This window comes from Mustela putorius, unplaced genomic scaffold (assembly GCF_011764305.1).
Source record: "Mustela putorius furo isolate JIRA1106 unplaced genomic scaffold, ASM1176430v1.1 tig00000873_pilon_pilon_pilon, whole genome shotgun sequence".
Taxonomy (NCBI): domain Eukaryota; kingdom Metazoa; phylum Chordata; class Mammalia; order Carnivora; family Mustelidae; genus Mustela; species Mustela putorius.
In genome coordinates this window covers 1,211,294-1,234,428 of record NW_025421504.1, presented here as the reverse complement: position 1 = coordinate 1,234,428, position 23,135 = coordinate 1,211,294, and the positions used below count along the sequence as shown (strand labels likewise).

At 56.8% G+C, this 23,135-nt stretch overlaps 1 protein-coding gene across 3 annotated transcripts in view; it reads right to left on the bottom strand.

Moving 5' to 3' along the window:
• NPLOC4 (NPL4 homolog, ubiquitin recognition factor) overlaps nt 1-23,135 on the bottom strand; it is a 54,963-nt gene that overhangs the window by 4,248 nt on the left and 27,580 nt on the right. For 2 of the 3 annotated variants that reach the window (XM_045085700.1, XM_045085698.1), the window contains exons 10-15: nt 22,840-22,911; nt 22,139-22,265; nt 16,794-16,954; nt 5,455-5,526; nt 2,692-2,787; nt 1,150-1,266 (exon numbers count right to left, since the gene is read on the bottom strand). In XM_045085700.1, the coding sequence (XP_044941635.1) occupies nt 1,150-1,266; nt 2,692-2,787; nt 5,455-5,526; nt 16,794-16,954; nt 22,139-22,265; nt 22,840-22,911 (645 nt within the window). Of the gene's footprint in view, nt 1-282; nt 406-1,149; nt 1,267-2,691; nt 2,788-5,454; nt 5,527-16,793; nt 16,955-22,138; nt 22,266-22,839; nt 22,912-23,135 lie in introns of all 3 variants that reach the window. The other variant, XM_045085699.1, reaches the window with a different exon arrangement.

Below are 23,135 nucleotides of genomic sequence, written 5' to 3'. Positions count from 1 at the left end.
CGCGTCTCGTATCCTGCGGGCCGGGGGCACGGACAGGGCCTGTGCTCCCGGGGCCCATCGGCCGCCTCACACTCTCCCTGCGGGCTCTCCATGCTCGCCACCACGTCTCTAGGTGCTCGGCCTCCACGGTCAAAGTGCAGGGAATTAAAAGAGTTTATCTAATGAGAAACTAAGCCTTCGGGGGCTGTCAGGGGCTCCCCAGAACACGTTTTCTACCAGGTGACTGTCAGTGTGCGGCCACCGGTGCGGAGGCCTAGTGTGAAGAGCCCAGGTGCCAGTCGCCTGTCCCACTGGACGGGCAGCAGCTGCACTGGGGCCGAGGGGCCACCCTCTGGGCTTAACAAGGCAGGTGAAGCCAGACGGAAGCCTCAGGATGCCTGATGTCAGACGCCAAAAGTGGGTAGTCTGGGGACGAAACACAGACGGCAGCTAAACCCAGCGGGATGCGAGAACAGACACAGGCCGCCGGCGCAGGGCCACAGCGGGGACAGAGGGGCCTCTCCCCTCGATTCGGTCACCTTCAAGGAACGTGTCGAGCCAGAGGCTCAAAAAGAAGTCATTTCCCTCTCTCTGCTGCCTCCTTGGGTCTCAGGCAGGAAAAAAAGGCACAAAGTGAGAGCGTCCTGGCTGGACCAGCGGCCCCCACACGGCTCGGGGACAGCCGCTGTCAGTGACACCTGTCCTCTTCTCCCCAACGGCGCGTCTTAAAAATGCCAACTCTGCAGCCGAGCACTCCGGGCCCGGACAGCAGCCAGCCTGCTGCGCTGCGGCGGTAAAACAGAGGCGGATTCAGGAGGGAAGCAATGGGAAAGCAGCAGAGGCTGTGGCGCTCAGCCCGCAGGCAGCTCTGTGCATCGCGGGAGTGCTGCCAGCCTGCGCCGGAGGGCTCCGAGCTCCCTATGAACTGAAACAAATGCAACCGTCCTGATCCTGGGGACAGACACTGAAGGAAGCGGTTTCAGTGCAAACTCCATCTCCTATCAGTAAGCCTCTCGGAAGATCCACTGCCCACAGGACACAGGAAGGACTTCGACCCAGCTCCGCAGCCCTGCTCTGACCTGTGAGGAAAGGCAGCATCTCTCTACAGGGAACCCCCACCCGGGGCCCACCAAAGCCAGGGGCGCAGTGGCCACACACTCCGGCCTGTACCTGCAGGGGCATGACCTCATTGGTGACCAGAAACAGCAGGAGGTGGAAATCCGAGATGGTGTCCAGGAACACGGATGAGGTATTCTGGGACAGATAGGTGGCCAAACTGTGGAAGTCCTACAGGGGCGGGGCAGAAGGAAGCAAGTGAGCACGAGCGTCCCAGGACAGCCCCCGTGCTGAGCCCAGAGAGCCATCTGTTCCCTCCTGAGTCCCGGCTGGATGCAGAGTGCGGACACACATCTCTCTCCAGTTGCTTCTCAAGCACCGACGGGGACCCGGGCCAGAGGGACACGCGGCTACAACATGTGCTCTGGCCTGTCCTCCAGGAAGGTGCTCTCCACACGTGTGACTCATGGACGTGTGTGTGTGTGTGAGAGAGGGTGTAGGTAAAGCTGGGCCGGCTGCAGACACACTTAGAAAGCCCAAAAATGCTCCCGCCGCTCCAGGAGCAGAGTGGGCTGTGAGAAGGCCTCACTCTGGGGCTAGAAAACCTGTGTGCACCCGCTTGTCCCGCTGCACTGCTGATGTGTGTGAACGGGTGTGTGTGTTGGGGAAGACGGAACACACCCACCTTCCGCAAAACTAACCCAGGAGGTCAAGAGCCCCGCCCAGGAAGTGAGCGGCTCTGCACTTCTACAAGCACCCCAAGGCCCCGACAGAGGGGCCATGAGGAGAGCAAAGCGTCAGAGCGCACCACACTTCCCAAGGACTCTCTACTCTTTCCCGCAACGCCTATAACAACTAGAACCTAAGACGAAATGTGTGTCCAAGACGGCCCGTGCGGCAGCCTAAGGCAAGTGGGCAGCCGAGAGCAGGGCCCACCACAAAGGACGTGCTGCGTGGGATCCGCACTGCGTGCTGGAAAGCCCAGGTGGCCAGGCCGCACGAGGCCCACACGGCCCAGACCACGCATGAGAAATGCAGCAGCAAGTGGGTGCCTCGGGGACTTCATTGTTAAGTGTCTGCCTTCGGCTCAGATCATGATCCCAGGGTCCTGGGACAAACCCTGCATCAGGCTCCCTGCCATCGGGGAGCCTGCTTCTCCCTCCCTCTCTCCTCCTGCTCCTGTTCCCTCTCTCACTGTGTTTCTCTCTATCAAATAAACACATAAGATCTTAAAAAAAAAAAAAAAAGAAACCACGCAGAAGGGGACAGGGTGGGAAGCCAAATCAAACATCGAGGTGCCACGTCTCCACAAGGAGATGATGCTTGTTAACGAACAAACACTAAAGAAGTTGTTGGCAGAGGACACAAGTGACAAACACATTTGAGGAAGGAAGACGTCAGCTGAGAACAGCCCATTGGCAGATCCACGGCCCCGAGGCCTTATGGGGGTTTGCCGCTGCGGTTATCTGTCAGCCCCGGCCTGAAGAGGATGTCACGGTGACCAACTGAGTGTCAGAAAACGTCCTAGCTGGGCTTCGTCAACAAGAATCAATCAGGAGAGTTTGAAAGCTTGGTACTAGAGTCTAGAAAAACATCACTGACACTAGATAAACAAGCAGGAGTCACATTAAATCACGTCTGTAAAGATAAGCTTACCTGTGTCTCACCCAGGACATCCCGGTTTTCAATAGGAAACGGACTTTGTGAAATGGAGAAAGTATGGACTGGGTCCTTGGGGAAGGTTGTTGTGATCTAGCGAACAAACACACAAGCCTTGATAAATCGTGCTGCAAGTAGGGGTGAGGGCAGCCCCGAGTGCGGTACCCTCCCCGAGCTCCGGCCTCAGAGTCCTGTTCCCCACTGGACGCCACGGTCCCCCGTGAATGACACCCGCAACGAATGCCTTGACACTGGTCCCGGAAGCCAACAGAAAGATCACTGTTCACACGCTCGAGGACGGGGCCATCCACAGGCCGTCCGAGTGTGCGGGCCTCTGCAACACCTAACTCGGGGCTCCGTTGGCCGAGCCGCTCCCACAGAGGCCCTCGCCCGGGGAGGAGCCGGAGGGTGAGCAGTGGGGACACGACGGATGAGGCCAGAACTCTCAGGTCAGCCGGGACGGTCTGGGAGACGCAGCGACCTCCAGAGAACCTGCTGAGGCCCCTTGGGACATCCGGCCCCACCACGTGGACGCAGCAAGAGAAGCCACGCTTCTGATGTGCAGCACAGGGCACGCCTGCTCTCCCCGCAGACGGGCTGCGGTCAAGAGCTTGAGTCCAAAGGGGCACCTAAGCCCTTCATCTGGCTCAGACGCGCTTTAGGAACAAGAGAAGGCGTTTTACATCGAACACTGCATCAACAGAAACCACAGGGGCAGTGGCAAGTGTGCAAGAACCGATGCGGGTACAGGTCTGCACTCCCCGGCAGACGCGCCTCCCCACAGAGGCACCCAAGCGTGAGCCGTCAAACAGCCCTGGGCTGACACAGCCTCTCCTCTCCGACAGGACACTAGCGCCAGCAGATCACACCTCGTCCACACTTAGCAGAGCTATTCTGGTTCCTCTGGGACTATGCGTAGGAGTGAAGACGTGTTGTCCCAGTCTGTTCTCTGCATCAGCGACGGCCGCGGGCCGCTTTGGGCCACCTGGCCCCGGATCCGGGTAACTGCACCAGCGCGCTGGGGGACGGCTGAGCCGGCAGCGGCGTTGGGAGACCTGACCCCGCAGCTCTTCTAAAGGTGTTATTTTTAAGTCCTTTCTGCACCCAGTGTGGAGCTTGAACTCACAACCCCGAGATCGAGTCACACACTCCAGCGACTGAGGCTGTAGCCAGGCGCCGCTCCCACTGGTGTTTACTGACGAGACCGTGCAGCCCGCAGACTCCGGCCACCATGCCTGTACGGCCGGCGTGGCCTCTGTCAGCCACAGAACCTAAGCCTCTGCCTGTTCCTTTAGAGCCAGAGCCGCTCCCGGGAGCCAGCAGCCACCGAGGCTCAGACGCACATGCCCTTACCGGGGCCAGCGGCTGCCACGGTTCCACAGAGGGCGGGAGAGCGACCCGTGCCGGGGAGGCAAAGCCTGTGGACGGCACGGCACCTCCACTCCAGGAAGGCAGACTCGGCGGGGGCCAGCAGCAGCAGATACCCAGCGGGCAATCGGTGTGGAACTAAGAGACGTCTCTGCCCAGCCGGTAACCTCCCCTTCACGCAGGACAGCGAGAGTTCACCAGGCAGTCTGTGACTGCCGCAGACCCCACAGAGCGATGCAGGGCGCCCGGCACCTAAACCACAGCCCCCAAGCCTGTCTCAGGTCATGTAGCCGATGCCCAGACACCCCCAACCGCACCACCACAGCTGCCCAGGGACAGCGGCTCACGCCTTCTCCTGCCGGAGCCTGCTCACGAGGCTCGACGAGGGGCTGAGCACACCGGGCCGGACACCTGCTCTCGTTCCGCAACGGAGAGCGTGGCTGTCACGAGGCGGGATGTTCCTTCACGACCAAACTCTACTGACACAGCACACTAAGCAAGAACTCGGCTCTTTTGTAAAAAGAAAGGGGCGGGGAGGCCACGGGGAGAGAAGACCTCAGAAAGCTGCCTTTAAATCACGCCGACTCCTCCTAAGTGCACGTTCCATCAATCTGTTTTCATCTTAATTACACCCTGGGTAGTCTAAAACACAGATGCCTTCACGGCCGAGGTAAGAAATATGTTCTCAGAAGCTGCCAACTGGAATGGCGCACCGATGGGCTTGGCTCCCGGGGACCCGTTGCTCCAAACGCGAAGATATTTTACAGCCTGAATCATGTGCCCTTCCTGAGCCCAAACGTGGCCTGGAGAGAACCTGGCAGGTCACAGTTAGGAAATGAGCAGCCGCCCGTCCCCGTGGGACAGAGCTGACTTCTGCAAATGTGCTGCATTCACGCTGGAACCCGCTGCCACCCTCTGGCCTGGGGCCACACCTCCATGAGCAGAGCAAGCCTCCAGAAAGGAGACGAGACTGGGACGGGGCCTCGCAGCCAGCTGCCCGCTGGGCACCTGCAGCTCCCTGCAAGCGAGCACACAAGCACTTCACTCAAAGACAGTCGCGGCTGCCCCACTGCGAGCCCAGCTCTGGCAGATGAGCTGTGACCAGGGTCGGACCTGCACATGCTGACCTGCAGAGGCTGCCTGACCAGGTTCGTGGTCCTGCACTTTAGTTTGGAAGAAGGTAAACCCTAAGTTGTTTTTAAGGAGATAAACTGAAACTAAAGAAAAAGCCCCTAGAATCGCCCACTCTTCAGGGATGACAGGAGCTCAATGATGCATCTACTTCCAGGGTGCCTGTCCCGGGCCAAGCAGGGGGCAACTGTCCAAGCCACCACCACCCACACCCGGCCTGCATCTGGATGCCCAGGGTGGTGGTGAGTGCCGCACACTTACGTCTATGATCAGATACTCCACGGGCAGGGGCCGGGCCAGCTGGGTGATCTCATTGCCGAACTTGTCTATGTCCTGAAATGGGAAACAGAAGTGAGCAGGGTGAGGGAAGGTGTGCCGACCAGAGACGCGCTTCGTCTTTCTCAGGCTTGCTGTCCGACCTTCTCAACGATTCTAAGTCTCGCTGAAGTGCAGGGAAGGCAGAGGGGAGCTGTGCGTGTTTTTGCCACAAAGCCACCTGCTGTCACTTCCCAAGGCTCAGCGCAGCCGTGCTCGGGGCTAATGGGGCGTGTCCACTGGGAGCCAGCGGCTGACCCAGCACACTCTCCCGCCCAGGGCTCCGCCCGCTGCCGCCCACTACACCCACCCGCTGCCTCCCACCCGCGCACCCTCCCCTCGGTCTTGGGTCTGAGCCAGCGATCCCACGCGCACCCCTGAAGCCCGACTTCATCCCGAATGTCAGGAAAACAAATAGTACGCAAATGAGCGCACGCGCGCGCACACACACACACACACACACACACGCGCGCGCGCAGGCGGGAAACCCCCACCACCAATCTGTCAAAGTCTGAACTTGTTTTGCTTTGTCAGATGCACAGAACATAAAGTTTAATTATGGGGGAAAACGGCCAGCATATGTTCATTAATCATAAAATGACAATTATATCTGATTTATGTCAAACATGCTGAGTTCAAACAGAGCTCTAGAAATAAATTCATAAGAACCCACACTTTTCATTAAAGATTCTGTGAGAGGGGGTCATATTTTCTATCTAAATCATCACTTAACATCATATAAATCATTCACGGAGTCATATATAAATTATACATCCATAACTCCCAATTATGGGGCCTTCCATAAAAGTTTACATTTATTAAAGCCCTCAGACCAATGGATGCCGCGCAGACCCCCCGAGGCTCACAGGCCACCGCCGGGCTGCCGCGGCACAACCCATCCTGCCGGGCACTGCAGAGACGCACACCGTCTTTCGAAACAACCTTCACAGGCGTTCCTAAGTTGAAGCAAGTCCATCATCCCAACAGCAAGTCCAGAGGTCCTATCTGGCCCAGACTCTTTTGTTTAGAAATTAAGATTCCCGGTCTGCAATACATCTGTGTGCCCGTGCCTTCCGGACCTGTCCTTGACTCACAACGTGAGGGAGCTGCCAACCAGAACCTGCTCCTCTGCTCTCCCAGAAAGCGGTCCGAATCTGCTAACCAGCTAGCCGCACAGGCAGCATTACGCGTCCCCATCAAGGGACGCATTCCTGGGAAACGACACACTGCTTTGTCTGTCTGATTCCTTTGAAGTCGGAATCACTTTCCAGTCCGTGTGACAGGTGGCCGCCCTGCGCGGCTTTCTGCGGCCATCAGGCTGGGCCCAGCTTTCTCAGGCTCTACCGGCTTGGACAGGGGCAGCCCGACACACAGGCCGGCTGGGTGGGTCCTGGGGCCCCCAAAGCGGCAGTTGCCCAGTGGAGGAGATGCGGTAGGAGGCAGGAGTCCAATCCAATCCAACTAAATCACCACTTCCAAAAATACGCGCTTGCCCCTACCAGAAACAACCTGCAACAACTCACACATAATTAGCCCATCTGGAATTCATCTTCCAATCTAATTAAGCTCTAATATGCAGAAACATTCTTCCAGCACCTGTTCGCTTTAATCTTCCCCTCTAGGGAATGTTCTTGTTAAATACCCCTCTCTCTTTTTTCTGTGTCATGCTATTCTCTTTCAAATTTAACTACCCAATTGTACCTTTCTGTTCCCCAAGAAAATAAAGGTGTTGTATCCCTCTCTGTTCCCCAGGGGAAAAACAGGTAACTTCTATCTCTCCCCACTGCCTCCACACCGACATTTCTGCCAGCCAGTCCCCACCCCTACACAGCATCTCAAAAGCAATTACTTTTTACGGGCGTCAGCAGATGTCGGGCTGGGAGAGGAGGCCTCTTAATTCCCAGGGTGGGAGCTGACGAAGTGTCAGCGGTTTCATTTCCACAGGGAGAGGCAGGGGCTGAGGTCCCCAGTGCCCCGGCCCCTGCCTCGGCCATGTCTGCAGACCACGGCACCACCGCCATGTTACCGCGGAGCCGTCCAGGGAGCTCCGTGCTCGTCCCAGGACAAGGGCAGGCAAGCGCCACTGACCGGAGCGCCATCTTCCTTGGAAAAGGCAAATGCGGGGTGCCTGGGTGGCTCAGTGGGTTGAGCGGCTGCCTTTGGCGCAGGTCATGATCTCAAGGTCCTGGGATCGAGCCCCTGCACTGGGCTCCCTGCTCAGTAGGGAGTCTGCGTCACCTCTGCCTGCTCTGCCTGCCTCTCCCTCCCTCACTCTCTCTGTGTCAAATACATTTTGAAAAATCTTTAAAAAAGAAAAAAAAGGCAAATGGAATACCTACTGTGTGACTCTTCTCTTGAAAGAACTGGCAGCACCCCATTCTCGACTTGTCAGCGCCACGGGACAAGGAAACGCTTTCTCTGCTTGGCTTCCAGGTGTCGCCTGACACCCTGAGGGGGCACAGTCAGTCTGCTGCGGCCCACCTGTCCGCGCTGAAGGCCCTTCTGGCCCTGGACGCTCCTCTCCACTTTATGCCCCGGTTACTGCAGCCAGGCCACAGCCCCGAACACCACACACCACCCCTGCACACCCACCTCTGAGTACACCCCACTCTCCCAGCTACGCACTCGGCCACCCCCAAGCGTGGGGGCACCGACGCACGCCAGGAGCCTCCCCAAACCCAGGGACAAAGCCGCAGTGGCTGTCAGTCGTCAAACACGCTACGGTTCAGCCACATTTTCAGCAGTGTACTCACGATCTCTCCAATCACCATTTACACAACTGACCGAAAACAACAGGAAAGAAGAGGAGGTATGCCAGATGCACACAGGGCTTACGCTCACCAGGCCTTCCTCGTATCTTTCCGCAGGGATCAAGTGTGCGACCACAAACGCAGAAAACTCTTGCTCTAAATTATAAAAGGAACCCACGTGTAGAGCAAAGCAGCAGAGAGAGAGAGGAGAAGCCACAGTCCCCTCCCCTCCGCATTCCCGAGATAACCCACGCCAAATGCGGACTCGGGAAAAGCACCTTTACAAACAGCAGGCCCCAGCTGTCACTGCAGCCCTCCTGTCCGCTCCTTCTCCAGTGTCACGGCGTCTCTAGGCGACATCTCACCCCCTCTCCCCTGCCATGCTTTTCTGGCTGCACAGGACCCAGAAGGACATAGACTCCAGAGCTGTGGACAAGCACCGACCCCCCTCCCAAGGACCCCCAAGCTCTGTAGGCCCATCCTCCATACACATGCACAGCGGAGTGCACATACGCCGCCACACGCATATCTCTGCGCTGCATACGCAGGTGTATGTATGCTTTTACATTATGAGTTTTATCCCAGACCTTTTTTTAGCTTAAATTCAATTAATTTACACCGAGTGAACTATTAGTTTCAGGGACAGAGGTCAGTGACGCGTCGGCTGCTCACAACACCCAGCACTCGTCGCATCCCGTGTCCCGCTCAGTGCCCGTCACCCAGTGCCCCCGGCCCCCAGCCCTGGCCCTCCAGCCACCCTCGGTCTGTTTCCCGTGGCTGAGGGTCTCTTACGGTTTGTCTCCCCCTGATTTCGTCTTGTTTTGTTTTTCCTTCCCTTCCCCTTGGCTGCTCTGTCTCGTTTCTCAGACTCCTCGTTGTCAGATCACGTGATGACGGTCTTTCTCTGACTGACTTCGCTCAGCCTAACAGCCTCTAGTTCCACCTGCGTCTTTGCAAACGGCAGGATTTCGTCTGGCTGATGGCGCGTAGTAGTCCAGCGCGCAGCTATACCACGTCTTCTCCACCCTTCCGTCCGCCAATGGACATCTGGCTACGGGGCTTCGCTGCTATAAATCCTGGGGTGCAGGTGCCGCTTCGAATCACTACGTTTGTATCTTTGTATCCCAGATCTCTGAGTAATTTTCAAGCACACAACTTCAGTGACCATGTAATATCCTACCCCCGAGGTGTACTCTAACTTGGTGCCCCATCACTGAACTTTTAGAGAGCGTCCCGGCCTTGCTCTCACAGACGACATGACAGGTAGCCTTCGATGAACCTCGGGGCGCGTCCCATTTGCAAGGCTGACTCTCAGCCTAGCCACAGCCCACAGGAGGACCAGGAGGATTACTTCCATGTTTGCCTTCAGATGTCTCTTTGCTCAAACTGGTTTTCCCAAAACGTCTGAGAAATGATTGTCTCAAATCCCACAAGGCTATAAAAAACTACAGGAAGCACTGCTAGCCTGCTCCAACAGGGGAGCACGCAGTCCCAGAAAACCACAGCATGCCTAGCGCAACAGCACAAGCTCCGCGACAACAGGGGGGTGGGCTTAGCGGGCTAAGTGTCCGGCTTCAGCTCAGGCTGTCGTCTCCGGGTCCTGGGATCGAATCCTGCGTTGGGCTCCCTGCTCAGCGGGGAGTTTGCTGAATCTCCCTACCCCTCTCCCCTCTTGTACGCTCTCCCTGGCAAATAAATAAAATCTTTAAAAAAAAAAAAAAAGGGAGCTCACTTCTTCAGTGCCAGAAACTGACAAGACACGGAAGACGCACATCTCCAACGTGATGAAGGGAATCACCCAACACGGCCTCGCACACTCAGAGCAAAGCACTTCCTTTGCAGCTAAAAATAAGCGAAGGAGCTGGTCAGTGGGCACGGTTCTGGAAGGCCTACCCGTGGGAGCCGAGGTGAGCAGGGAGAGAAAGACAGCTGCCACCCCCCATCCCTGCACGACGCGCTCACGCGCGCGAAAACCCAGAAGAACACACGTGTACATAACAGACAGCAAAGTTGCCAAAAAACAGTTTGAAAACGTCATTTTAAAAAAACACTATTCACGTTACACAGAGATAATAAAGGACCTAGGAACAACCTGACAGGTGACTGACTGGCAGGACCCCGACGCAGACGACCCTAGGCCCTGAGAGACACCGGGGGACCCGAACAGGTGCGGCACCGTCACATTTGCAGGGGAACTCAGTGCAGAAAAGAGGCAATGAAATCCTTGCAACACAACGACGGAGCACGTGAAGTCCGAGGGGCGGCTGACACCTGCACAAAGTGGAGGTAGGGGGGCAGCAAGTCGCCTGGTTTAGGAAAACAAACACGGGGGAACAGCTAGGGAGAGAAACAGGAAGTCGTAGCTCAACAGCACAGTGGTCCCCTTTAGAGAAAGAGGAGGTGGGCTTCAGGAATGTTCTGGTCCTTAAACTCTAGGTTGGAGACTTGGTATTATGTGATTTTTTTTTTCTTTTTTTCTTTTTTTTAAAGATTTTATTTATTCATTGGACAGACAGAGATCACAAGTAGGCGGAGAGGCAGGCAGAGAGAGAGGAGGAAGCAGGCTCCCCGCCGAGCAGAGAGCCCGATGCGGGGCTCGATCCCAGGACCCTGGGATCATGACCTGAGCCGAAGGCAGAGGCTTTAACCCACTGAGCCACCCAGGCGCCCTGTGATGTTTTATTTCTTAAACCCATTTTATAAATAATCTTTCCTATTTGGTATTTAATTTCAAGAACTTCAAAAAGAGAAACAGATGGCAGTCTGATTAATCCACAGGGACATATTCGATCATCTCATGCACGGAAGGGCTTCTTGTGCGGGGGCGGGGCCAGGGGTCAGCACCAGCGCTAAAGGCGCAGAGAGCCTGGGTGAGGAAGCTCCAATGCAGGACACACCAAGCTCTTCAATGAGGACAGCAGGTGCTGCTGTCACCCACAGACCCACCAGCTTTCCTAAAAAGGGTTAAATGAAGTTACTGTCCAAATGCTCAAAACAGCAGCCTCAGTCCTACAAATGAGTCAAAACACCGATTCTTCATGATAAAACATCACAGTGCAAATGCACTTTGTATAGTACGAACTTTAAGGCAGGCCAGTAACAAACGCTCCGATTCTCCATATGGAATCCCAGCGCGGTGTGGTCTCGTGCGAACATTTAGTTACGGTTTAAAACTGAAGGACCTGCTCCACACACAGGGGCTAAGGGCGAGGTCTGTGCCATCGAGGCTGACGGTTTATTAACCAACATGGGACGGGGCGCCTGGGGGGCTCAGTCGTTAAGTGTTTGCCTTCGGCTCAGGTCATGATCCCAGGGTCCTGGGATCGAGTCCCACATCAGGCTCCCTGCTTGGCGGGAAGCCTGCTTCTCCCTCTCCCACTCCCCCTGCTTGTGTTCCCTCTCGCTGTTTCTCTCTGTTAAATAAATAAAATCTTTTAAAAAAGAAATAAAAATAAGTAACTAAACACACACCATAGGGGACGGGGGAGGAAGAGGAGAGGGAGCCCTACACAGGGGCTAGGGGCCTCTTGCTCGCTCCTGTTCCCTGGTAAGGGGCAGGCCCTCCCCACGAGTTCTCTTAGGCCCAGACCTGAGAGGCGGCCCAGTACGCAGTTGCTCAGCCGCGGCAGTCTGGAAGGGGCATTCTGGAAGGGGCCAGAGCAGCAGAGCCAATGTCCTGGGCACCGCAGGCCTTTGCAGAGAGCATTTGACGTGAGCACACCTCAGGCGTCTGCCGGGCCGCCCCAGGACTCCCGCAGACCCTGTAGCACCTTCAGCTGCAGCCGCGGTGCTGAGCCAGAGTCAGAAGGGACAGAGCCGAGCAGGGGCCAGGAGGCAGCACTTGAGCGCGGCTGGGTGACCCCCGCTCGCTGCCCCGTCCCGCCTCCCGGTGGCCCCTGCCCGTCAGCCATTAACACAGACGATGCAGTTCCGAGCCGCCACCCGGCCTCTACTTTCCTGACAGGTGAGGAAGTGAATCCTTTGTTACGAGGCGGTCATCCCCAGCTTCAAAAGTTCTTCTCCAGGGCGAGGCCCAAAGCCTCTCGGCTTCTGGGCATCCAGCCCACCCCGGGAGTCCGGCATCCTCGGCACCAAATGATGTCCAGAAGACAGACTGAAGACACGGCCACAGACGTAGCTAGACCCAAAGACTTCAGGAAAGTGGCAAACAGACCCGTCACAGCCGAGCCCATGGGGCGTGATCGCGTCAGGCACTCGCACAGACAGAAGCGGATGCATGGGCGCCAGGAGGCCTGGGACGGGTGGCGAAGGTGCGCGGGGTCTCCGTTTGGGGGCCGAAAGTGTTCTAAAATCAGACGCGGGCCCGTGAACATGGGTGAATCGTACTGGACGTGAGTCACACCTCAGAAACGCCACTCAAACACCTGCCTCGAGGGGCACCTGGGTGGCAGAGTCGGCTGAGCATCCAGCTCAGGTCACGGTCTCAGGGCCCTGGGATCAAGCCCCGAATGGGGTTCCAACTTGGAGGCGGAGTCTGCTTGGGATTCTCTCTCCCTCTCCCTCCAGTCCCTCCCTCAAATAAATAAACCTTTAAAAGAATATTTAGCCTGATTGGGGGCACCTGGGTGGCTCAGTGGGTTAATCCTCTGCCTTTGGCTCGGGTCATGATCTCAGGGTCCTGGGATCGAGCCCCGCATCCGGCTCTCTGCTCAGCAGGGAGCCTGCCTCCTCCTTTCTCTCTGCCTGCTTCTCTGCCTACTTGTGATCTCTCTCTGTCAAATACATAAATAAAATCTTTAAAAAAAAAAAAGAATATTTAGCCTGATTATTGATTGAAGTCCGTGAAAAACGCACCACGTGACCATACCCTGTGAGGGTGAGGGCATGGGATCATGGGACACTCCCTGACTGCTGGCACCTGGTGGGAAGAAACCCCCAGGTCCCACCGCCTCCCAGTCCCATGCCTTGGCGCCTGCCCGCCTTCCAGGACCTAAAGGTGTTCGCACACGCCACCAGGATTCGGGGACCAGAGCTTGACAGCTGAGCGACTCGCAGAAGCAAAACCCTGCAGACCACCGGTGGCCCCAGCAAGGGGCGCAGCTTCCCATCGGTGGAAACAAACACGCTCGGACTCTTCACTGCCAGGGGCGCAGCGCGGGAACGTGAGGGGCGGCCGCACACCCTGCCGGCCCCACTGCAACACGCCGACACAGGGGTACATAAGGAGACGCACAAGCGGTAGGAGTAAGAAAAACCAAAGAATGATGAGCCTGTCAGAGGGGCTCCCTAGGACTCTATAGCACTGATAACTGCCTCTTTTTCCTTTCGTAGGATTTTATTTATTTGAGAGACCGCACGCGCCCACGCATGTGCACTAGCCTGGGGAGGGGCTGAAGGAGACAGACAAACAGGCCCCTCACTACAGGGAAGCCAGACTCGCGGACTCAGGGCTCAACCCAGGACCCTGGGATCCTGACCTGAGCCACCCAGGCGCCCTACCAGCTGCATTTTAAAAGCTGTTAGAGGGGCGCCTGGGTGGCTCAGTCCATGAAGCAACTGTTTTCACCTTAGGTCATAATCCCAGAGTCCTGGGGTCGAGCCCCGCATTGGGCTCTCTGCTCAGTGGGGAGTCTGCTTCCTCCTCCCCCTGCTTATGTTCCCTCACTGTCTCTGTCAAATAAGTAAATAACATCTTTAAAAAATAAAAAAATAGGGATGCCTGGGTGGCTCAGTTGGTTAAGCAGCTGCCTTTGGCTCAGGTCATGATCCCAGCGTCCTGGGATCGAGTCCCGCATCGGGCTCCTTGCTCAGCGGGGAGCCTGCTTCCCCCTCTGCCTCTGCCTGCCTCTCTGTCTGCCTGTGCTCGCTCTCTCCCCCCCTCTCTCTCTGATAAATAAATAAAATCTTAAAAAATATATATATAATATGGGGCACCTGGGTGGCTCCATGGGTTGAGCCTCTGCCTTCGGCTCAGGTCATGATCTCAGGGTCCTGGGATCCAGCCCCGCATTGGGCTCTCTGCTCAGCAGGGAGCCTGCTTCCTCCTCTCTCTCTGCCTGCCTCTCTGCCTACTTGTGATCTCTGTCAAATACATAGATAAAATCTTTAAAATAAATAAAGCAAACAAAAGCCATGGAGAACTGTGGGTGTGAGGGCAGCAAGGCTGCAGCGCTGAATCCCCAGGGGCTGCCTTCGGGCACCCGCCTCGGGGCGGAGCCACCGTGGGAGGGCGCGGGTGGAACCTTGCTCGCGGCCGTGCGCGGGGCCGCCCCACACAGCGCGGGGCATGCAGCGGCCCTGTGGTCTCCCGGAGCAGGCGCCCCTGGTCGCGCAGCCTTGCTGGGGCTTCTCGAGCACGAGCATTCTCAGGCGGCAGGCTCGTGCGGCCAGTGGAACGTAGCCACGTCGGTGCCGCTTTCACAACAGCGCGTGCGTACTTCGGGTTCCTGTCTCTGGGCCACATGCTGGTGGTTCCTGCGTCCTGTCCACCTTGTTACTACCCTCGCTGGGTGGCCTGTGAGCAGTGATCTCTGACGTTCCGTAGACTGGCCGATGAGGGAGCAGCAGGGCTGGAGAGGACGGATTCTGGAAGCAGCTCTCCAGTGGGTGCACTGCCCTCAGCGCCCCATGCTACAGAGGACTCGGTGGTGAAAGGAACGGGCGATGCAGCAAACGTCACCACCGTCCCAGCGTAAGAGCCTGCCGTGGCCACGCCAGCCTTCCGCGGGAGCCGCACCGCTCAGTCAGCAGTCGCCCACAGCGAGGACAAAAAACGGACATCCTGAAAGCTCAGATGACGCGTAGCATTTCTCGGCAGTGAAGTATTTTTAAGCTAAGGCACGTGGTTCCTCAGACATCCTCCCACTGCACACTGGGCTTCGGCCGGCACCGGGAAACGAAACAAATGCACCTGACCCGCGGCATTGCCGTATCCGCGTCCTGGTGGCCTGGACGTGAGCCTGCGGCATCTCTAGAGCTTGCCTCCACCTCGGGCACAAAGCAGTGTGGGCAGAAGGCCTGGAAACCACAGGGCTGGGCAGCGAAAACCCAGACGGAGTGCCGAGTGACACTGAGGCTCTTCCCCACTGCAGAGAGCATGACGGGCTGCGAGTACCAGGTCCCTCCCTGGTGGGGGCCGCTGCTGCAGACACAGACCCCTCTGCACAGGGCTGGGGTTGCAAACACACAGCCACTCTCCCTGTCGGAGGATGCACAATTCCTGCGGTACACGGGGCGGAACGTCCATGTGTTTAAACTGCACGAGACTTCTTAAGGACAAACAATGAATCTCCCAGCCTTTCAGGGACAAGGAGACAAAAGTGCAAAGTCTGGAGGCTACACTCTAGGGAAAGGTGAGTCAGCAGCAGACGGAGTCCCACAGACGCGAGTCGGACCTGACCCAGCTAAGTACCCCGCCGATGCAGCGGGCAGCCCATCCACCACGGCCCCACCGGAGGAAGGGGCAGCCCGCTCTGGCGGCAAGGTCCTCCTGGGCCTGTGGCTTTTTAATATGCCATGACCAGCACATACCAAAAACTTCCCAAACCCCTGAAGAAAAGACAAACAATACAAAGGAAAAACAGGCAATAGCTGCAAACCCACAGATGATCCAAGTGCTGGACACAAGGGTCTCGAAACACCAGGAGCACAGACCGTCATCAGAAGGGAACAAATCGACCCATCAAAACTGACCCAGAAATGATAGACCGACCTACAGATGGGGACACTGGGACATTCATCTTAACCATCCTGCACATGTGCTCGCGGTCAAGTGCAGACACGTGAGCACCGGGTGAAGGCCGCGGCAGCGACAGCCTCAGCGCCCAGGCCACAAGGGCCCAGGGCCAGCAGCGGTCACAGCCCAGACCGCACACAAGTCAGGACCACACAAGTCGGGACGTACAGGCTGCAAAACTCCGCGATGCAGACTACTCAAAATGAAGCACAGAAAGAAAAAAAAAAAATGACAAGAAGCCAGGGCGGCTCAGTCAGTGAAGCGTCTGCCTTCGGCTCAAGTCATGACCCAGCGTCCTGGGATCGAGCCCTGCGTTGGGTCCCCTGCTCAGCGGGGAGCCTGCTTCTCCTCTCCCTCTGCTTCTGCTCTCTTGCTGTCTCTCTCTCTTCTCTCAAATACATACACAAAATCTTAAAAACACCACCACCACACACAGACTGAAGCCAAGTGGACGGACCATCAGCGCGTGGCAGGACAGCTTCAAGCAGCCGAACACATGGAGTCCCCGGAGGAGGACGACGACGACAAACCCACCGAAACCAAACACCAAATAGATACTGAACCCGACACCCTCCGAATTCGAAACACGGTCCTGGAACACCTCCCGGCCTCCTCCCTAGGACCGTGGGTAAGACGGGAACTCAGACACCGTTTCCGGCGTCCGTGCTGCAACGGCCGAGCCCGCGTCCCAGCCCCGGCCCCGCGTCCGCGGCGGGAGAGAAGCCGCACACACGCTCTGGGAGGACCTCGCCCGTGAGGCGCGCTCGGAGCCGCGGAGCCGCAGCCCGGTCAGCGCTGGCACCACTCTCCAGCGGCGGCTGTGGCCCGCGGCGTCTCACCTTATAGAACACGTCGGGCACGTACTGCTCGCTGCTGGACTCCTTGGCGTAGCCGAGCTCGGGGGCGTCCTTGCAGGGCAGCAGGCACTCGTCGCGGACCAGCGCCATGCACTGATTGGACACCTGGTACCCTTCGAAGTGGACCTGGTTGTCGGGACCACCTGCGCGAGAGAGACCTTCATGGAGGGAGGCCGCCAGAGGAGGTTCGAGTCGAGTCTGTCTGTTACTCGTCCCCGCAGACCCACCGAACAAATGAGCTCGCAGGAGTCTGCCCTGGGTGAGAGCTCGAAGGCATCCGACGGCCACCTGACGAGTGGCCTCAGCACCCAGCCAGGGAGGCGGGGCGGGGGGACACGCCTGCGGCCCCGCCAGCGCCCGACACCAGCCCTGCCAGTGCGCCGAGCGGCGAGCAGCGGAGCACCAGGGGCGGAGTGGCGGGCGGAGCCCCACGTCCCAACAACCTTCTGTTCTGCAGCGGACGGAGCGGGGCGATGGCGATGGACGGGACAAATGGCGAAAAGGCGGCCGGCCTCTGCGCCGCGGCCTCTACCCCGCAGCCGCCGCGCAGCCGCCCCACGGCCGCCCCCCCATCTCCAGCACCGACCCGGGCGCTGCAGACTCTGTCCAGAGCGCCTTCCACCCCAAGCTCTGTCGTCGCGCCACAAAAGCTCCAACGGGACTTCAGATGAGGGACACGGACAGGGCAAAAGCTGCCGAGAGGGAACCACCCAGTAAGTTCAACGGAGCAGGCACCTGGCTGAGACGGGGTCCTGAGAGGACAGCGGCCCCCTGGGGACAGCGGCCGCGAGCCTCTGGAAGAGGGAAGGCCCCACGGTGCGGACGGCGGCCTTCCTCCGCCACCTGCGCCGACATGCTAGCGTCTGCCATCATCTCCGCCATGACAGAAGTAAGGAAACCTCACATCTCGACTTGAGTTTCTTTAACAAAAACAAAACACTGATCAGGGAATGGACATTTCTTCTGGCTTTCCAACACGGACCAGAAACCAGACCTGGGGGCCAAACAGAGAACGTGAAAGGCAGGGCAGAAGAGCCTGAGAGGGGACAAGCCAGGGGCCTGCCCTCTGCTCAGCTTCGCGCACTGGGGACCGACCGTGGCCGGCTTCCAGAAGTGCAAGCGGGCTCCAGAGACTCACTGGACAAGCAAGCTCAGGGTCTCTGGCCCTCACGCACATGCTCAGGGGAGGTGGCCACGACCACTGTCTAACGTTGAGGCCGCAGATGCAGGGGGCCTCTCTCTGCTGTGCTTGGGGTTAGGGACGTGTCACACACCACAGAGGAGCACACTGGGTGCGAAGGAGCAGGGGACGCGGGGAAGGAATCCTGTGAGGCCGCCCACCCCTCCCAGTGTACATCTGCCTCTTGTTTGACTTCAGGTGTTGTAAATTTGCACCGGCTTTTATTTTATTTTTTAAAGAGATTTTACTTATTCAGTTGACAGAGACACCGTGAGAGAGGGAACACAGCAGAGGAAGTGGGAGAGGGAGAAGCAGGCCTCCTGCCAAGCAGAGAGCCTGATGCAGGGCCCCATCCCAGGACCCTGGAATCATGACCTGAGCCGAAGGCAGACGCTTAACAACTGAGCCCCCCAGGCACTCCTGCCCTGGCTTTTAGATTTAGCATTAAAGTGTGATGGATCATAAGAGAAAAACACTTGGCCTTTGAAAAACAGAGAAAAACAGAAAACAGTAGTTGTAAAATTGAAGGCTGGTTTAAAAAAAAAAAACAACAAACCAGCGGGAGTCCCTGAGTGGCTCAGTCAGGGAAGCGTCTGACTCTTGGTTTCAGCTCAGGTCATGATCGCAGGGTCGTGGAATCCGCTGGAATTTCGCTCTCTTCCCCTCTGCCCGTCCCCACACGTGGTCCCTCGCTCTCTCTCTCTCTCTCTCTCTCAAATAATGTGTTTTTTTAGAGCAAAATTAATCCAAATCGATAGTCTCCAGAGGTAGATTCAGTGAGAGGAACCGTAAGCCGCCGTTTCCCAGCGGAGAAGCAGGACAGCAAGCCGTCCTGGGTTTATCCTTTCCAGAAACCCCACACTGGCCAGGCTGTCGAGGCAGTGGGACAAGCTAACAACAGGACTGCTCCCTTCTCAAATCGTCAACCTGCCGAGGCAAGCCGCACACGGGAGGACAGGGCCTGTGGCAGAAGCTCGCGGGGCCTGGGACGCCGCCTCGGGAGAGGATGCTCTGGGCCGAGACGCGGGCGGCCGCCCGCCGAGACACAGAGAGGCCAGCTCCAGGGCAGGGAATTTAAACGTAGGCTCCATGATGCACTCCCCTTCCCCGGACCCTTCGAGCTCCTCCTCCACAGGTCTCAGGCTAGAGCTGCCCTTGGCAGGGAGAGGCGGGGCCGGGGGGGCTGCGGCTCCCGCAGCAGCTCAGGGAGCTGTGAGCGCGGCGCCTGCAGAAGGGCCGTAAACCCCGGATGCGGCAGTCAGTCCCCTGGGAGCGGGCCCCACACACGCAGGCCTGCTCCTTCCCAGCCCATAGGGACTCAGGGACGGGGCACGGCAAGCACAGTTCAAATAGCTCCGTGGGGCAGGGGCACGTTCCTGGTCAAGAACCACGGACACAGGGGGCAGCACACTTTGTCTGGAGGTTCAAGATGTGCGACGCTGTGGATGGCCGCCCCTGGGAGCCCAGGAGAACTGCGAGCCTGAGCTCATCACAGGCCTCCATGAGGGGGGCGTCAGCAGAGAAATGCAGGGACCCCCATGGCGCATCTTACGGTAAATTAATTACTGTCTGTGGTTCTGAAGCCTTTCAGTGAAGTGGCGATTCTGAAGGAAAAACTTCACAGATGATCTACACTCTCCAACCTCCCAACAAGAGGTATGAATCAGTGACTGACGGTATGGGCAGCCCCAAGCAGAAACTATTTATAATCCTAAAAACATGCCAGTTCCTTTGGCCGACTGAGTAACTCCCCACAGACAAAGTACTTAAAAGGTCTAGGTTACCATGCGAGCCCAACCCAAGACAGCAGTTCTGGAATCCGTGGAAGGAATTTTTGATTGCCCTCACTGACGGGGCCCTGGGCCAGGGCTGTGGGAGGGGAGCTGCCAGCCGGAGTGCAAGAGGTCAGACGACACTGTTTGGGGGAATCCCATACAACGAAGGACCATTCCACGTCCCACACAACCTTGAATGTGCCTGCATGCTCTTATGGGCAAAACCTCCCATTTGTGAACTCGGATTAGAATCAACTGTATTTTAGGGACACCTGGGGTGGCTCAGCAAAGCGTCTGCCTTCGGCTCGGGTCACAATCCCAGAGTCCTGGGACTGAGCCCCACATCAGGCTCCATGCTCAGTGCACAGCCTGTTTCTCCTTCTCCCTCTGCCTGCCACTCCCCCTACCTGGGCTCTCTCTCTCTCTCTTAAATTAATAAATAAAAATCTTTAAAACAAAAACAAGGGGCGCCTGGGTGGCTCAGTGGATTAAAGCCTCTGCCTTCAGCTCAGGTCGTGATCTCAGGGTCCTGGGATCGAGCCCCACATCGGACTCTCCGCCCAGCAGGGAGTCTTGCTTCCCCCTCTCTCTCTCTGCCTGCCTCTCTGCCTACTTATGATCTCTGTCTGTCAAATAAATAAATAAAATCTTTAAAAAAACAAAACAAAACAAAAACAAAAAAGGATTGTGATCCCAGGGTCCTGGGATCGAGTCCTGTGTCAGCGGGGAGGCTGCTTCTCCTCTCCTTCATGAGTGCTCTCTAATAAGTCAAATCTTTACAACAAAGAAGAAGAATCAGCCATTTTTCCTACGTGAGCACAAACACCAGTGCACAGTTTGAATCTGCGGTGAAGTCTCTAGGAGATACCAAGCTGACGGACGGAAGGAGGCATGTTGAGCTCAGAGATTCCCGGAGGCTCGATGAGCGTCTCAGGAAAGCCTGGCACTGGCCCCAGCGAGGCCGGCACGCAGCTGGCCGCTCTGGGCGGCCTGTCTGTCCCAGTGGGCTTCAGTCCCCAGGCCCTGGTGAGCGGAAGCAGGCTGCTCTGTGCTGCGGCTGGGTGGGCCCCCTGTTCCGCTGCTACATTCACACGAGTAGGGAGGTGTGTCATCTGTGAGTTTCCCTCTCCAGACAGTAAAGGGCACATCCCGAACGAGGGGGTTTCCGAAGGGGGTGTCTGACAGGTTTGAGAACCGCCAGTCTCAACAACCGTACCCAGAACATGTGCCTCCTGGGCTGCGGGAAGTAAAAAGGGAACGCGTTTCTCCCTCGGTCAGGTACAGAGCAGGTGCAGCGAATTCCGAACGCCGCGACAAGTGCTCCTCCCTGTCCCCTCCCCGACGTCCAGGCCAAGCTGCTCTCCCCAGCTGTCCTCAGAGAATGACCCCACGCCGAGGAACTACTTTCTCGGAACCCTGGTCAACACTCCCACCCAGTGGTAAGTACTGGGCCCAACAGTGGTGCCAGGAAAACCGACCGACGCGCTGGCTTCACTCGGGCCCAGGAGAGATGCTGCCACCGCCTCTCCCGCCTCAGAAGTGCGCGCGTTTCCGATCGAAAGGGACCGACCGTCCGAACGGGTCTTGTGAATTCAGGCGGTGTTTCTCTTCCTGGTTCTCACGACAGTCCCCTCGACGGCACTGAGAGGGGATCCAGTCACTTACTAACGTGTCTGGGCTCCCTGCGGACTAGTGTTAAACTGGGGGGGGTTCCTACGACCTGGGGAGGGACGGCGACCGGCTCAGCGGGAGCAGAAACCAGGTCCTCACAGGATCCAAGTTAGGGTTTACTTTAAAAAAAATAGCAAATAGACAATGATTTCACAAGTTGGTTCTCCGAGTTGAAAATTCCTCTTCTTTTTAAATTGTAAAGTCCTACAATCGGTGTTTTTCTAAGATAACAGGCCAAGCGTATTATGAATGACTTGATGGCACCTTCTTACAGGCCACAATTTTTTATGATGTATTTATAACGTACATGACATGGAATCCAAAACAGTGTCCTCTCTCCCCACACACACACACACAATCAGAAATGATCTTAAAAGGACTCCCACTCATAATGTCAAAAATAAGGAGCAAACAGTAAATCCTTTCCTCCTACAGAGCCAGAGAGTTGTCTTCAGTTACTGGAAAGGGCAAAGGCAGCCCCGAGCTAAGATCCAGAATCAAGCTGACTTCGACTTAGAACGTGAGTGGATGAGGGAGGGGCTATACTGAGCCCGATTCTAGTGGTTTTGCGGGTGATGCAGCGAGTTCAGGATTTTTACCATAAAACAGAAAGAGGAATCCGTGTTCCAGGGCACGTTAAGAAAATCTCTAGTAGCTAAATTCAGAATGAAACTCTACCAAAAGAGGACCAGAGCGCATACCTGTAGCCACCGCAGTGACGAACTTGGAGCCGAAATGTCCGTCTGGAGAGAGTCGACATATGTTAGGGTGCTTATTCTGGAAGTCTCCTGCAGTGATACATTCTTCCGAACTCAGGAAATAGGTGTCCTAGGAAAAGAGAGCCGGCCTGTCAAGTTTTACAGCATCACATGGAGATATACTCCTATTTCTTCTTTAGAAAACAGCAAGGACTGAACTGTGGCCTGTCAACACTGCACGAAACAGACACCTACAGTCCCTAGCTGTCACGGGCCCCTCCTCTCCCACCAACAAATAACAAGACCAGAACCATCCGGCATCCACCCCCATGGGGTGACCTCCATAAAACACCAGTGGGTGAAGGCCAGGGGGTGAGGGGTGCTGCTCTACGAGTCACAATCAACAGAACCACCCTTAATTTATCAAGAACCCAGTGTAGAAAATAATTCCATCTAAAAGCCAGGATGAGGGACACCTGAGTGGCTCAGTCGTTAAGCGTCTGCCTTCAGCTCAGGTCATGATCAAGCCCCGCACTGGGCTCCCTCTGCTGCTCCCCTTCTTGTGCGTGCACGCACGCTCTCTCTCCCTCCATGTCAAATAAATAAATAAAATCTTTAAAAAAAAAAAAAAAAAAGCCAGGACGAGCTTTAGAGCCAAGCTGCAGGCTGAGCTAAGCGGGCACGGGCACTCCGTCCAGTCCTACCTTATTGCGGCTGTATCTGACGGTGCCTTTCCGGGTGTCTTCTGAGACCAGGTCTGTGAATATCCAGCCCACCTGCAGGAAAAGTCAAGTATCCCCTGAGCCTCGCTCTGAAGCAGGTGATGAACACTTTCTGGCCTCTGCTCAGAGAGCTTAAGAGCATTTCTGTACGAGACTCCTGTGACCCAATTCTTTCTAGGCGAGTCAGATTCTCTGCTAAGCCACCAGGGCTTTCAAAGTCCACCGGGCTGAAAACGGCCACCGGCCTCTTGCGCTGCTGGACCGCAGGCGATGGTGCA